The following is a 17009-nucleotide window of genomic DNA, read 5'->3' on the forward strand; positions in this document are numbered from 1 at the left end:
TCTTTTGAAATTTATCAGAGCAAAAAGACGAACATGGCTGAAGAGTACAAAAGCTTTGGCCTTGGAGCAGGTATGGTTTTGAATCTTGCTGGACGACTTCAGCTTGTGGAATTTACTAAACTTTATTTCGACAATTTCTTTACGTCTTTGGCTTTGCTGGAAAGACTAAGTGAGACGGGCCTCTACAGAACAGTCACTATACGAAGCAACAGGCTTCAGGGAGCTAGGCTGGAAACTGATTCTGACATGAAAAAGAGAGGAAGGGGATCATTCTGTGAAGTAGTGGCTAGTAGTTGAGATACTTGCTTGTTGAAATGGATGGACAACAGATCAGTTATCCTTGCATCGAATATGATTGAAAGTGGAGCAGTGAACAAGGTACGCAGATGGTGTAAACAAACAAAAGCCTACTTGCAGGTTGACCAGCCCCAAGTTGTATCCCTGTATAACCAGTATATGGGTGGAGTGGACAAGATGGATCAAATGCTATCATATTACCGAACATTCATTAGATCTAAGAAATGGACCATGAGACTGATCTTCCACATGGTCGACCTATCCATCTGCAATTCATGGCTAGAATATGTAGCTGATCGGAAGGCCAAAGCAGATCGCTCGATGGACTTGCTCTCCTTCCGCATGGAAATAGCAGAGGCGCTTACGTCTGCTGAAGGCATGACCCCCAGAAGAAGGGGTCGCCCAAGGTCTCTCACCTCTAGTGAGGAGGACGAACATGAAAATGTAGACGAATCAGTATCTCGCAAAAGAAAGATGAAGTTGCAGCGTCCGTGCTCAGCAGTGAAAAATGATGCATTCTCTCATTGGCCTCAAAAAGTAAAGGGCCAGAGTAGGTGTAAAAACTCGCCATGCGTGTTGAAAACTCGCACTATGTGTTTGAAATGCAATGTTCCATTGTGTCTAGAAGAGGACAGGAACTGCTTCAAAGAGTTCCACATTAAAAAGTGAAATTTGTCTGTGCTTAGTATTTTTTTATAACTTCTCAATAAACTCACTATATCTGATGAAAAACTACAAAGTTGATCACACTGTCCTCAACTGAGTACACGCTAGAAAACATAGAAAGGTTCCTCCAAAAAATCTAAAAAAATTGACGATGATTAGGTACCCCAAGGTGTCACGCAGTCTGGTTTTTAGAATTTTCCATCGAAGGAAAATAATTATTGGCTGAAAAAGTTAAAGCGGTGAGATCAGGATGAAACTGGATGGGAAGGATAGAAACCTGTGTAAGATACGTGACTGACATGACCGGACCGGATCTGCTCTCTTTGGTGGAATTGGGGGGGGGGGGGTTATTTTGAAAATTTAGGTATTTGTAACTTACGAAAGGGTGACCAGATCTTAATGAAATTTGATATTTAGAAGGATCTTGTGCTTTAAAGTTCTAATTTTAAATTCCGACCAGATCCTGTCGGACCCGACATTGGGGGGAGTTGGAGGGGGAAACCGGAATTCTTGGAAAACGTGAAAATTGGGGTATTTTTATCTTACGAATAGATGATCGGATCTTAATGAAATTTGATTTTTAGAAGGAATTCATGTCTCAGAGCTCTTATTTCAAATCCCGACCAGATCTTTTGACATTGGGGGGAGTTGGAGGGGGAAATCTTGGAAAAACACTTGGAGTGGAGTAATCTGGATGAAGCTTGGTGGATAGAATAAACAAATGTCCTTGATACGTGATTGACAGAATCGTACTGGATTCGCTCTCTTTGGAGGAGTTGGGGGGAGGGGTTCATTGATTTGGCAAGTTTGGTGCTTCTGGACGTGCTAGGACGATGAGAATTGGTAGGCGTGTCAGGGAGCTGCACAATTTGACTTGATAAGGTCGTTTTCTCAGATTCGACCATCTGGGGGGCTAAAGGGAGAGGAAGAATTAGAAAAAAATAGGTATTTAAAACTTACGAGTGGGTGATCGGATCTTGATGAATTTTGATATCTAGAAGGACATCGAACTCAGAGCTCTTATTTTAAATCCTGACCGGCATTAAGCCTCTTATTTTCCTTTTTAAATCAATCTATTGATTCATAGAATTTTGTTAGAGCTCATACCATATGATCTCTTGGCTCTTAGCTCTTCTCGCCTCGTCACAAGTGCCATATGAACTCTTAGCTCTTATTATTAGTAAAAAATATACGTAACTTAAGAATTAACTTACGTAACAAACTTTTATATTCTTATATTTTTGATTATATATATGAGGGGGTTTGTCCCCTCGTTAATACCTCGCTTTTCACACTAAATCTTAAGTTTTGTCCCAATTCTTTAAGAATGACCCCTGAATCAGAAACGCCGTAGAATAAATAGTTGAAATTACTAAAAATAATTTAGCATAAAGAGCGAAGTATTTATCTCCTCCTAAATACCTCACTCTTTATGCTAAAGTATTTTTAGAACCCCTCATTTGCGTAATATTCTCAGTTCGTTTAAGTTTTAATTCTTCTCCTTACTTTCAATTGAAAAAACTTTTTCATGTTTATATTTTCATTGTTTTTTTTTTTAATAGCAATGCTAGAAAATCCTGCGCCCTTTTAATTGAATTTCTCTTCCCCCATGAAATATTCCTCCAAGGAGAGATCCTCCCATATAGCCCCCTCCCCTGAACCCCACACCCAAAACAAAAAAATCCCCCTGAAAACATCGGTACACTTCCCGATAACCATTACTGTATGTAAACATTGGTCAAAGTTTGTAACTTGCAGCCCCTCCCCCAGGGACTGTGGGGGGGGGGGTGTAAGTCATCCCCAAAGACATAGTTATTATGGTTTTCAACTATGCGGAACAAAATGGCTATCTCAAAATTTTGATCTGTTGACTTTGGGAAAAAATGAGCGTGGGAGGGGGCCTAGGTGCCCTCCAATTTTTTCGGTCACTTAAAAAGGGCACTAGAACTTTTCATTTCCGTTAGAATGAGCCCTCTTGCAACACTCTAGGACCACTTGGTCGATACGATGACCCCTGGAAAAAAAAAAACAAACAAATAAACACGCACCCGTGATTTGTCTTCTGGCAAAAAATACGAAATCCCACATTTTTGTAGATAGGAGCTTGAAACTTCTACAGTAGGGTTCTCTGATACGCTGAATGCGATGGTGTGATTTTCGTTAAAATCCTATGACTTTTAGGGGGTGTTTCCCCCTATTTTCCAAAATAGGGGGAAATATAAGTTTTCCAAACTTATATATTTAAACGCATAAAAATCCGATTCTTTTGATATATCTTTCAGCATCGAAATTCCGTTTTTTGAGTTTCGTTTACTATTAAGCCGGGTCGCTCCTTACTACAGTTCATTACCACGAACTGTTTGAAAAATATTACTTAAGTCTCTAAGCATCCAATAAGTTTAGAGTTCTTGCTAAAAAATTAATTTTTGAATGAAAAAGAGTACACTAATGAGCTGCAACAGTTTTTCAGGTTTTTTCACGAATTAAAAATAAAATTTACAATGTCAGTTTGTCTAAGTTAAGTAACAAAAGAAAGTGAAAATAATCAGAGTAAATTTTTTACGTAGAAACAGGCTTCGATTTCATACTCAAAAACAACTCCCTACAAAGAAAAGGAACACCCAAAACGCAAGTTTATTCCTGAAAAGCGTTAGATTGTTTCGTTTCTGTATAAGCTGCTGTGGTATTGTGAATGTGACCCTAGGCGATGGACATGGCGATCTAGGCGATCTGCATGCAGGGGAATAAGGAGGAACTACATTTCCAGAATAATTTAAATACACTTTTGTTTAATGAATGTTTACTTGCATGGATGAAAGATCCAAGATTCAATCAGTTAAAACCATTATATCTAGTAAGGAGTGCAGCTAAGGAGAAGAGTATGTATTTTAAGGCGATGAGGGGGAGGGGGTGAGTTCCAAGTTGTCCCGCCGCATGTCAACACCATGGAAATTTATCTTAGAAATTTAGCTTGTGTGTCCATATTGTCGGCATACTGGACGATTTCGTCGACAAATTCTTTAAATTCCACCTCCAAATTTAAAACTCTAGCTGCACCCCTGTATTCAGTGTGCCTAGCATGGATTCGTTAGTAAAAGACTGATGTATTTCTGTTTATGTAACTTTAACAGCTTCTTTGATGATATTTTTTATTTGTCACTTCCGTAAATATCCGCCATTTCGTTTGTGTGCTCAGACAAAAAAGTTAAAGAAAATCAAACCATTTTTGTAAATGACCTAATTTTTGGAATCCATAGTGAATTATTGAGGCTGTTCTTAGGTGTCTAATAGACCAGGAAGAAACATGCAAGTATGAATATGGACAGAGAATAGGGGGTTTAAACTCTAGGTAAGGTTTTTTTCCGGAAGGGAATTTATTGGAAAAGTATATAGGTATCGTATCGGTACGCTACCAATATACCGGTATCGAACCCAATAAAATGTGTGTGTGTGTGTTTAATTTAGCATGCAAGACGGCTGCCGTATAGTAATTAATGTTTCTTCTTAACTTTGTCCCACCATATTACTACATATAATCTTTACCCAACTGCTTTACAAAAAAAATATATCTCCATGACTTTTATTTTGTTTTCTACTCACTCCCACGTTTCTGTTATGGTAATTATGTTATGAAGAGTTTAGAGACTCAGAAGGATAAAAGAATAACTTTACATTAAGATACATTCCCACAGGAAGCTAAAATTACAGGTGTGCGAATCCAAGATAAAAATTTTCTCACAAGTACTTAGCAAAGAATGAAAAGGAATATGTTTACCTTTTTGAGAACATTGATTTCCAGTTTTATTTCTTCTTCTTCATCCTAAAAAAGAAACTAAAATGAGAACTGTAAGAACTTATTTCCTGAAGCAATTCTTCTTCTTAGCATCACAGAGCAGCTTAAAGGTTACTTATGAATAACTTATGTGCAAAAATACCGAAATAAAGACTGGAAAAAGGAACATCTTTTAGGATCAAAAATTTTAGTATTACAATTTCACAGGATATGACTCTTCACTTCGAAAGCATATGCTGCTGGCACAATAATTAATGAATAATCCAATGAATAGATACTACAAAAATGTCCTTTAAGCTGCCCTTTTCCAGCCCAAGTTGGCCAATCAGCTCAGATTCAATGGCTAATTAATAAACCTTATATTGCAATGGATTAGATTTAACATACATAAATGAACCTCAACCGATAGCCCATTTTGAAGTCATGTAGGCAACCTTCACAGGAAAAGGCAGCTGAAGTTTTTGTCTTCCAATCTACTTAAACATGGAGGAATATTCCCTCCCTCTCTAAGTCGGACAGCACTCAAACCCGTCACTCTAAAAATGTATCAACTAGAAACCCGTCAAATATCTGAACATAGAACTGACCGTGGTCCACCAAAATATATATTAGTGGAAAAAAAGTGAACTGAATAGATTGAGTGCAATTAAATCAAAGGAGGCATTGTATATGTTAAAAAATATGGACATGAAATCTGACGCTGTTCGACTTCAATTGAACTCTAATCATCATACCCAATGGCGTAACTAAACGGGAGGGGTGTGCGAAAGCAGAGCATGGCTGGCTCCCAACCCCCATTGCGCTTCCTGGCTGAAGGGCCGCGAAACAGAAATCAGTACCACCGGTTTGGACCTTAAGGGTCTAGTGCCGTCTTACTTACTACTTTACTTAATGGCGTAACTAGCCTACGAGCCGCCCTGACCGGACCCTAAAAGTGTCACCCTCTTTCTGGGGCTAATGAATAACAACCCTTTTTCCATGCTTTTAGACGGGCTATTTTAGAAAATGATAATGTTGGTTAATGCCCAACATTAACAATATCAAACTGTATAATTTTTTTGTGACATGCTAATTGTTCTGTGTTCCAATACTAACTGTTCGAACAGATTAGAACAACTATTTACACAATATAAAAGGTAAAGAAAGATTGGACTGTTTCAATGGTACTCTGGGAAGAAAAAAAAATAATACTGTGAGTTTAAGGTTTGTGACTCAATATCTGTAGGACCGCGGTTTTAAAGGCGTGTTCTTAGTCGTCAGTTTGAACTCCCACTGGTGTCTTCTTTTCTCTTAAAAGTTGAGATTGAAGGGGTTTATATGACATGGAAGTGGAGCAATCGATACTTGAGCGGAATGTGTGGGATGTGGGAAGGTGAATATTTAGTTTGGTTTCGGGTGTGTGAATTAGTAAAATCAGTGTATTAAATAGAGATTAGGATCTGATGTGTACGTCGTAGGTTAACTGAAATAAAAGTTACCATTCTTGAACCAGCTTCAATTTAGAATTATATCTCACTAGGCAGTTTTTTTTTGTCAAAACTCCTTTTTAAACTTCCGGTTACTATGGGCCGTGGTTCACTCTTTACTAGGGTGGAGCTATCACTGCTTAGATTTTTATGAGTCATTGCCGAACTTGCTTCAGGTCCGCAAGATTCAACAGTCCATTGCTTCATTCAGCATCAAACTCTGGAGTTGAATTGAGATTATCAGGTGTAATTTCTCAGTGAAGATTTTTTTTTTGCAACAAAGCTTGGCCAGGAGAGCTCGAGGATCCACAGTGGCATATTTAACTTTGGCACCAACAACTTTCACTTCTAAATCCTGACCACACTCTACTCCAACGTTTCTAACTGTTGATTCGATATCTTCGAAAATCGGAGGTTGATACTCCACGGTCGTAACATAATTTAGAGACGACCCTCCCCTCTTTTATTCTCTTCTTCTCTTCTATTCTGTCTTCTCCCCCCTGGAAAGTGCAAAAACTCTTGCTATTTGTTAGAGAAGGGGAGGAGGTATGGTAGGGTTCTTCTAAACCAACTGTGACTAGAAGTCCCAGAAATCCGAGACAGTTTTCCGTTTCCTGGTGAAATGTATCAGAAAATTTGGTATCTCCAACATGCCCAAGGCCGAAAAAAAAAAAAAAAAAACAACTGTTAAAACACTTAAAAGCTTAATATTCAAAACAGGATGCATTGTAGCTTAAATAGCCTATTGCATTCAAGCTTTTTTCTTTTTCAAAAGTTTGCATTAAGTAGACTTTATTTTAACCAATTTTTAAAAGATGATCGAAGTCAAGTATATCTTGCTTCGGTTTTATGTATTTTTTCACTGGAGCATTTTAGTTGACTTTTACTAGAAAGAAAAAAATATAAAAATTATGAACTTAGCAACTGATAATTGATTTCCATTGCCATGCTGTACACTCTAACACTAACCAATAAGAAAAGATAATACTTAATCAGTTGAATAGTATTTTCAATTATAGTAAGGATTTGGAATCAATATTTTTAAATACCAAAAAGGATTAGTACGTTATAACCTAGTTTTAGGGTATCATAGGTACAAGTACTTTCTACAAGCAACTACATTCTTCTATTTCATGTTTATGGATAAAAAATTTAGCCTATTTTATTTTAATCACGTCATTGGTAAACAATTCCCAGATAAAATTATAAATTATACTTACTTCTGTGACATCCATAAGCTTAATTGCAGCAAGTTGACCAGTTTTTGTATGGCGTCCCTGAAAGAAAAAGATCAATTGACCAAACTAAAAAGGTTTGTTTTCACAGAAGATGACAGTAGCGCCAATTCACAAAAACGAAGAGGAGAAAACAATTTAATTTTCCAAATCTAGGGGGGCGCAATTTTATGTTTTTAAATGGAAAAAAAATACTTTTCAATGAAAATACAAAAAAAAAAATTCAAAATATGGGGGAGGGGGTAGTTGCACCGGGCCCACGAATTGGAACCCTTAGTATATAGGAGCCTGAGAAGTCGAACCAATATCTGAACCACAGTGACAATTTTACAAACAAAACAAAATTAGAAAAAATGTACACAACAATAGATATTTATGTTCCAAATGACAAAAAAACTTCAAGCTAATAAATTCCACGTTTTTTTTAGAAGCCAAGTTGACAAACTCACTTGACTAGTTTGACATTGATTAAAAATGAATTAATCCTTGATTAGTGGTTAATATGCTAGTAATACAGACAAAAGCTATTTGTCAGTTGAAATCATTTAAATTTGACTAAATGTATTTGAAACGCAATTTCCATATAGTAAAACAAGCAGAAAAATTTAAAATTTATTCTACAAAATAATTGATACATTAAAATAAAACAAGCAATATTCTTCTTAACCATTTTCTCTGCTGTTTGTCTGGCAGTTATTGGATTTAGAAATAAAAACAATCAAAGACCATTATGTAAAGGTGTCTAAGAGCACCTTCTATGGAAACATTTCTGTACATTAAAACCAAACAAAAAAAATTCTAACAAGAATAATAATGAAAAACAGGAAAGGCTATAAGAACAATTAAAAAGGAGATCCATGATTTAAAACCAATAGAAAATGTTGAAAAGCAACTCCAAGCAAGAAAATTTTTCTGTAATATTACCAAATTAATAATAAAGACAGTTGTACTTATTTGTCAAATATTAGTAATTTTCATTTTGTTTCTGCTACTTCTATTGAAAGATCTAAAGTCGAACTGCCCAGCCATAACAAAAACAGAGAGAGAAAAATCTCAAGATGGAGGAAACAAACAGGATCAATTCGTATAGCATCAATTGTATATTGTTTTTCTTTTCTTGGTTTTAGATTTTATTTAATTTGGTTTTAGATTATTTTAGGTTTAATATTTTTTTTTCTTAGCATCAAAGACAACTTGTTTTATACAGGCGAAACATCTCTGTCGTTTCAGTTTGTCTTTTCCTTCGACTGGCAGTAGTCCTGTTTCTTTCTTACATCTTCATATTTTTTCTCTCTTCGTCTCTGCTACTTCTATTAGAAATTTATAGAGCATATTTTGAACTAGACTTGGCTTTGAACTTGGCTGGAATTGGACCCTATTTGTAACATTCTTGCATTGGCCACATCAATACGTTACACAATTTCCAATTTGCAAGGAGTCTCTTAATCATATTTAAAAAAAAGAAGTTTTTTTCCATCTGACAGTGAGGAGCAGCATTAAAACTTAAAACGATCAGAAACTACTCTGTATATGAGGGAGGGGGGGCTAGCCCTTCCTCGATCCTCACACTTTACACTAATATCTTAAAATTCTTAATACTTTTCTTTCAAATTCAACAGCCCTTGTATTTGAGCAGTCTTTCTTTAAGTATTATGACAAACAGTCGAACTTTAGTCGCTTTAGTCAAACAAAAGTCATACGTTGAACAATGCAATTGAGCTATAAACTGTACCTTTCACGACAAAACAACTAACAGTTAGACTGATATCATACCGCTGTCACAGCTTATTAAAACTAAGGAAAGAGTAATAAACACAAGATCAAATGTAGAGGTAAAGGCACAGGAGCACAAGAACAACACAAGAAGGAAGGGATAGAGGAACATCACAGGGAGGAAAATAGGACAGAAGACAGGAACAATAACATGAAAAGATACAAGAGCAAAAGAATACTGCAACAAAGAGACATTAATCAAGGGCCAAACACTGGAACAAACACAAGAGCAAGAAACATATGTATAAATACAAGAATGAACACAGGAAAAAACCATGTAACAAAAATTGCAATTGTTCTTTTCATGACAAAATAACTCACAGCTCATATGACATCATACCTCTGCCAATGCCAATTGAAACTAAGCAAAGAGGAACTAGCACGGGAACAAAAACAATAAGAAATATAGTGCCACAAGGACGAAACTGAAATCGGCTAAAAAAGCTAACATATTTCAACCAACATCATCCATTTAAGGATAAGTTCAAAGAACCTCAAAAATATAAGAAATTCATAGGTAGATCATAAGCCTAAATTTATCAATTCCATAGTATACTCTTGTGGTCAACAATGTGACTCTGAGCATGATAAGAGCTTTGCTTAGGGCAATGACACTGTCTGTCTTTTTGTAAAACTGACACATTGTGGTTGGGTTTCTATGCTAGAAAAACCTGAAACTCACACAGTCACAATTTCTAAGCATTTCATACAACTTTTTTTTCATATCAATATATTAACAAATATTTCAAATCTATGGGTTTTAATCCAAAAGAGTAAGTTATCAATTCAATGACTCTTCAGCTCTGATTGTTGTTCTCAATGGCTCTCAGTTCTACTAAACTAGGAATGACGCTTGGACGGATAATAGATTGCCATATCTATTAACAAATGAACTAACATCATTTTTATACAAACCTAATAAGGGGGGTTAATGCCAGAATTGTTTCTCATTCAATTGGACTATCTGTCTTGGCTTTTTCTACAGTTAGCCATGACTTGATGCCGACAACTACTCGATTTTAATTCAAAAATCAATGGGCAAATCCTCACAGTTGAAAAAGGAAACAATAGGGACATGATAATTACACTAAACCCATGAAGCTATATCTGGCAAGAGAGTTCAAGATGTTCAGTTGTCACTTTGCACATGCCAGAGAAAAAAATGTAGGAAGGGATGTAAAGTTAGAGGAGGGGACAGAGGCATAAAGCACAGTTTATTCACTAACAACGCACAGAATGTTAATCCTTATGAATAATGAATCTGGAAACAATGAAGAAATAATGAATCTACAAACCTTATACACTTGTCCATAAGTTCCATTCCCAACAACTTCTATCAGTTCAAAAATGCCAGCTGGATCTTTCAAATTAGATAGATCTATATCGTCTAGAGTATGACCAGGTTGAGCCATCCTGCTAAAATAAATAAATAATAATAATACTGCAGGGGTGGAGCAATTGCGAAAACAGAATAAAATTGGACTCGAACAAAAACAGGATTTGTTGGGTAGAAAAATTGAATAGAAATTCAGTAAATATTTCCAAATAAATTGACACAATGTATCAATTTTTCAGGCTACTCTGCACATTCAAGATACTTTATAACATTTAGAGAACAAATGAAAGAGTCAATTTTTTCTTAGGAAGGCTATAATTACAGAAAATCTCACTTAAAACATAGATTCAAGAAAATGTTCAAACTTTATGAAATGTTGTCAAACAGTTCATTTTAATGAACTGTAAGTGAAGAGAGTGTATTATCTATAATAACTCAAAAAATTAAGTGACTTCAAACTCAAATGAGCAAACTGTGTGCATTTTTCACTATTAATTATGCTCCTGTAAGAGGCTTTATTGCTTGGTCTACCCACGCTCTTCAGTGAGTACTGCGGACACTCACCCTTAGATTTCTCTTTCAACTTAAAAACGGCACCAGAGGAAGGACAATTACAAGCAATCCAAAGGCGAAACAAAAACCAAGCTTATGATCTAAAACATTTTATCTTAGAATCAATATATATTACATCAAGGTGATATTAAATAATGGTACTAGACCAAATATCCCAAAAGATTACAGAGCTTTGGTAGCAGTTTTAAGCAAGCATATATTGAGAGTTTAATTGGTATGACTAGCTTGAATTGGAGCCTAAGTTTGAAGAAAATGGCAAGGCACTTTAATTGAATGTAACAAAACAACAAGAATGGCCATATATAGCGGTAAATCAACACGTTTCCAGTTATACCCATTGAACCACTTTGACGTTGATGGAAGACTTGTATCTGCCTCTATTATAAATATACGTAAACGATTGGTTTTTTGCTACAGTATGATATCTACTAGGAAGCAACCAAACAGTTCGTGGTAACAAACTGTAGTAAAGAGCGACCCGGCTCAATAGTAACCAAAACTCTAAAGATGGAATTTTGATACCAATAGCCACGTCAAAAGAATCGCATTCTAATGCTGATTTTTAATTAGTTTTACCCATCAAAAGTTGCGAGCCTGAGAAAATTTGCCTCATTTTAGAAAATAGGGGGAAACGCCCCCTAAAAGTCATACAATCTTAAGAAAAATCACACCATCAGATTCAGCGTATCAGAGAACCTTATTGTAGAAGTTTCAAGCTCCTATCTACAAAAATGTGGAATTTCGCATTTTTTATCAGAAGACAGATCATGGATGCGTGTTTATTTGTTTTTTTTATTATTTTTTTTTCCAGGGGTGATTCTATCGCTTCAGTGGTCCTAGAATGTCGCGAGAGGGCTGATTCTAAAGGAAATTAAAATTTCTAGTGCCCTTTTTAAGTGACCAAAAAAATTGGAGGGCATCTAGGCCCCCTCCCACACTCATTTTTCCCCCAAGTCACCGGATCAAAATTCTGAGATAGCCATTTTATTCACCATAGTCGAAAAACCTAATAACTATGTCTATGGGGACGACTTACTCCTCCGCAATCCCCGTGGGAGGGGCTGCAAACTACAAACTTTGACCTGTGTTTACATATAGTAATGGTTACTGGGAAGTGCACAAACGTTTTCAGGGGGATTTTTTTTGGTTTAGGGGGGAGAGTTGCGGGGGGGGGGGGGGTAGTTGAGAGGATATTTCCATGGAGGAACTTCTCACGGGGGAAGAGAATTTCAATGAAGGGGGCGCAGGATTTTCTAGCATTATTAAAAAAAAAAAATAAATATGAAAAGTTTTTTTCTACTGAAAGTAAGGAGCAGCATTAAAACTTAAAACGAACAAAAATTACTACGCATATGAGGGATTTACCTCCTTGTAATACCTCATTCTTTACGCTAAAGCATTTTTAGTAATTTTACCTATTTATTCTATGGCCTTTGTGATTCAGAGGTCATTCTTAAGGAACTGGGACAAAATTCAAGCTTTAGTGTAAAAAGCAAGGTATCGACGAGGAGTGAGCCCCCTCATATACGCAATAAAAACATACGAATATAGAAGTTCGCTACGTAAGTTAATTCGTAAGTTACGTATATTTTGCACTAATAAAAAGAGCTAAGAGCTCATATGGCACTTGTGACGAGGCGAGAAGAGGTAAGAGCCAAGAGATCATATGGTATGAGCTCTAACAAAATTCTATGAATCAATAGATTGATTTAAAAAGGAAAATATGAGGCTTAATGCCGGTCAGGATTTAAAATAAGAGCTCTGAGTCATGATGTCCTTCTAAATATCAAAATTCATTAAGATCCGATCACCCACTCGTAAGTTATAAATACCTAATTTTTTCTAATGTTTCCTCTCCCTTTAGCCCCCCAGATGGTCGAATCTGGGAAAACGACTCTATCAAGTCAAATTGTGTAGCTCCCTGACACGCCTATCAATTTTAATCGTCCTAGCACGTCCAGAAGCACCAAACTCACCAAATCACTGAACTCCTCCCCCCAAGTCCCCCAAAGAGAGCAAATCCAGTACGATTCTGTCAATCACGTATCAAGGACATTTGTTTATTCTATCCCCCAAGCTTCATCCCGATTCCTACACTCCAAGTGTTTTTCCAAGATTTCCCCCTCCAACTCCCCCCAATGCCAAACGATCTGGTCGGGATTTGAAATAAGAGCTCTGAGACATGAATTCTTTCTAAAAATCAAATTTCATTAAGATCCGATCATCTATTCGTAAGATAAAAATACCCCAATTTTCACATTTTCCAAGAATTCCGGTTTCCCCCTCCAACTCCCCCCAACGTCACAGGATCTGGTCGGAATTTAAAATAAGAACTTTAAAGCATAAGATCCTTCTAAATATCAAATTTCATTAAGATCTGGTCACCCTTTCGTAAGTTACAAATACCTCAATTTTCAAAATTACCCCCCTCCAATTCCACCAGAGAGCAGATCCGGTCCGGTTATGTCAGTCACGTATCTTAGACTTGTTTTTATTCTTCCCACCCAGTTTCATCCTGATCTCACCGCTTTAAGTATTTTCTAAGATTTCCGATCCCCCCAATTACCCTTGATCCGGTTGAGATTTAAAATAAGAGATCTGAGTTACGAGGTCCTTCTAAATATGAAGTTTCTTGAAGATCCGATCACTCCTTCGTAAGTTAAAAATACGTCATTTTTTCTTATTTTTCAGAATTACCCCCCCCCCCCCAATAGATCGGATCCGTTCCAATTATGTAAATCACGTATGTAAGACTTCTGCTTATTTTTCCCACCAAGTTTCATCCCGATCCCTCCAATCTAAACGTTTTCCATGATTTTAGGTTCCCCCACCCCAAACTTCCCCCAACGTCACCAGATCCAGTCAGGATTTAAAATAAGAGCTTTGAGACACGATATCCTTCTAAATATCAAATTTCATTGAGATCCGAAATACCTCATTTTTTCTAATTTTTCAGAATTAACCCCCCCCCCCCCAACTACCCCAAAGAGAGCGGATCCGTTCCGGTTATGTCAATCATGTATCTAGGATTCGTGATTATTTTTTCCACCAAGTTTCATCCCGATCCCTCCACTCTAAGTGTTTTTCAAGTTTTAGGTTTTCCCCTCCCAACTCCCCCCCCCCCAATGTCACCAGATCTGGTTGGGTTTAAAATAAGAGCTCTGAGCCACGATATCCTTCTAAATATCAAATTTCATTGAGATCCGATCACCGGTTCGTAAGTTAAAAATACCTCATTTTTTCTAATTTTTCAGAAATAACCCCCCCCCCCAACTATTCCAAAGAGATCGGATCCGTTCCGTTTATGTCAATCATATATCTAACACTTGTGTTTATTTTTCCCACCAAGTTTCATCCCGATCCCTCCACTCAAGTGTTTTCCAAGTTTTAGGTTTCCCCCCCCCCCACCTCCCCCCCTCCCAATGTCACCAGATCCGGTCGGGATTTAAAATAAGAGCTCTAAGACACGATATCCTTCTAAACATCAAATTTCATTGAGATCCGATCACCCATTCGTAAGTTAAAAATACCTCATTTTTTCTAATTTTTCAGAATTACCCCCCCCCCCAACTACCCCAAAGAGAGCGGATCCGTTCCGATTATGTCAATCATGTATCTGGGACTTTTGCTTATTTTTCCCATCAAGTTTCAACCCGATCCCTCCACTCTAAGTGTTTTCCAAGATTTTAGGTTTCCCCCCCTCCAACTCCCCCCAATGTCATCAGATCCGGTCGGGATTTAAAATAAGAGCTCTGAGACACAATATCATTCCAAACATCAAATTTCATTAAGATCCCATCACCCATTCATAAGTTAAAAATACTTCATTTTTTTCTATTTTTTCGGAATTAACTGGCCCCCCATCCCCCCCAGATGGTCAAATTGGGGAAACGACTATTTCTAATTTAAGCTGGTCCCGTCCCTGATACGCCTGCCAAATTTCATCGTCCTAGCTTACCTGGAAGTGCCTAAAGTAGCAAAACCGGGACCGACAGACACAGTGACAGACAGACCGACAGAATTGGCAATTGCTATATGTCACTTGGTTAATACCAAGTGCCATAAAAACGGTCGTAAACAAATTGGAGGGCAACTAGGCCTCCTCCCTCGCTCCTTTTTTCTCAAAATTTTCATATTAAAACTATGAGAAAGCCATTTAGCAAAAAAAAAATATGCAAATTTCGTTTTAATTATTTATGTGTGGAGAGCCTAGATCAAAACATGCACTAATTCAAAAACGTCCACATAATAAAATAAAAAACAAGTTTTTTTAAATGAAAGTAAGAAGCAACATTAAAACTTAAAACGAACAGAAATTACTCTATATATGAAAAGGGCTTTTCCTCCTCAACGCCGCGCTCTTTACGCTAAGTTTTTTACTGTTTTAAAAAGTAGAGTTAAGAGAAAGAGTCAAACTTTAGCGTAAAAAGTGAGGCATTGAGGAGGAAAGGCCTTTTTCATATACAGAGTAATTTCTGTTCGTTTTAAGTTTTAATGTTGCTCCTTACTTTCATTTAAAAAAAAACTTTTTTTTAATTTAATTTTAACAAAAGAGTCAATCTATCCAAATTACAAAGGGCATCACAGTTCATAACTGTGAGATAACAGTTTGTCAAGCTAAAGACCCTTTTCCTCTGTACTGTTCATATTCAACACAAAGCTAAAATGTGTTGCGTTAATTGTATTGAAAAGGTTGCAGAATATCAGGAGAGGGTTCTTTAGAAAAGAAAATTTACCATTCTTTTGACTTATCAGAAGCAAAAAAAATGCCACAGCAAAATGGAGGTTTCAGCCATTTTGTGGTGAAATGACAATTTTGATCCTAACAGTGCAAAAGAGCCATTTAAAGAAAATTTTAAGATATTCAATTGATTTCAAAGTATCAAATAACTTTACAGTTAACCTTGGAATTCCAGAGACAGTAACACAAACAGAGACAGTCCAGAGACAGAGCACGACGGCACTTTTGAACCAAAAGTTGCACATCCATACAAATAAATGGTTAAAAAACAATAGTTGAAATCATAAATAAACGAAAATAGTTAAGTATCATGTGTATTGTTAATGTGTTTGTTTCATTTTGATTTGACAGGTCAGTTGGATTCATTGCCGTATTTTTTTTAATAGTGTATTTATGTTTGTACTTATGTCCTCATTTTTATTCACTTTATTTATATTACTTATGTTGCCATTTTTTTTTACTTATGTTGCTTACATTTTATTTATGTACTCATTTTAATTCATTTTATTTATTGTACTCATTTTTATTGGACAGGCGAGTTGAATTCACCTCTGTATGTTTTTATATTGTATTTATGTACTCATGTTATTGTTTTTTATATACAATGTAGGCTAGCTGACAGAGAGCAAAAAGTTCAGCAGTTTTTTTAGGTTGTGAGAGTTTGCTTGCTAATAAAGTTCTGTTCTATTCTATTCATATATGTTAAAGCATCAATGAACTAACATTATTCATTTGAGCCTTGATCAAATTATGAACAGTAGCGTATGCCTTGGATATTAGGACCACCAGTGCTTCCTAAGGCACCAGGGAAGAGCTGCCAACCATCCCTCGGGTTTACTTTTGCATTGATGTCCTCCATTCTGGTTGAACAGAGGTCTACAAGAAGCATAGGTTACACAAGTAGATCCATTGCTGTGCATTTCTGGGTCTTACTGACTACAACTTCCTGGTGGTCGTCTGATGTGATGTAAAAATCTCCACCATAGAACTTTGATGATGTTGGTCACTAGTGGTTGTTGAATTATTGTATGGATAAACTGGTTTGTCATCCTCTGTGACCAGTGGACATTCAACATTATGCAGAGTCCCAACTTTCCAAAAGCCAGGATTCTCTTGTTCTTGATTCAGA

General features: G+C 36.5%; 1 protein-coding gene across 5 annotated transcripts in view; it reads right to left on the minus strand.

The window, feature by feature from the left end:
• LOC136027585 (serine/threonine-protein kinase mig-15-like) overlaps window positions 1-17009 on the minus strand; it is a 130636-nt gene that overhangs the window by 102951 nt on the left and 10676 nt on the right. For 4 of the 5 annotated variants that reach the window (XM_065704967.1, XM_065704965.1, XM_065704969.1 and 1 more), the window contains exons 2-4: window positions 10526-10646; window positions 7443-7499; window positions 4739-4783 (exon numbers count right to left, since the gene is read on the minus strand). In XM_065704967.1, the coding sequence (XP_065561039.1) occupies window positions 4739-4783; window positions 7443-7499; window positions 10526-10642 (219 nt within the window). In that variant the 5' untranslated portion in view covers window positions 10643-10646. The remainder of the gene's footprint in view (window positions 1-4738; window positions 4784-7442; window positions 7500-10525; window positions 10647-17009) is intronic. The other variant, XM_065704966.1, reaches the window with a different exon arrangement.

This window comes from Artemia franciscana, chromosome 5, assembly GCF_032884065.1.
Source record: "Artemia franciscana chromosome 5, ASM3288406v1, whole genome shotgun sequence".
Classification (NCBI taxonomy): domain Eukaryota; kingdom Metazoa; phylum Arthropoda; class Branchiopoda; order Anostraca; family Artemiidae; genus Artemia; species Artemia franciscana.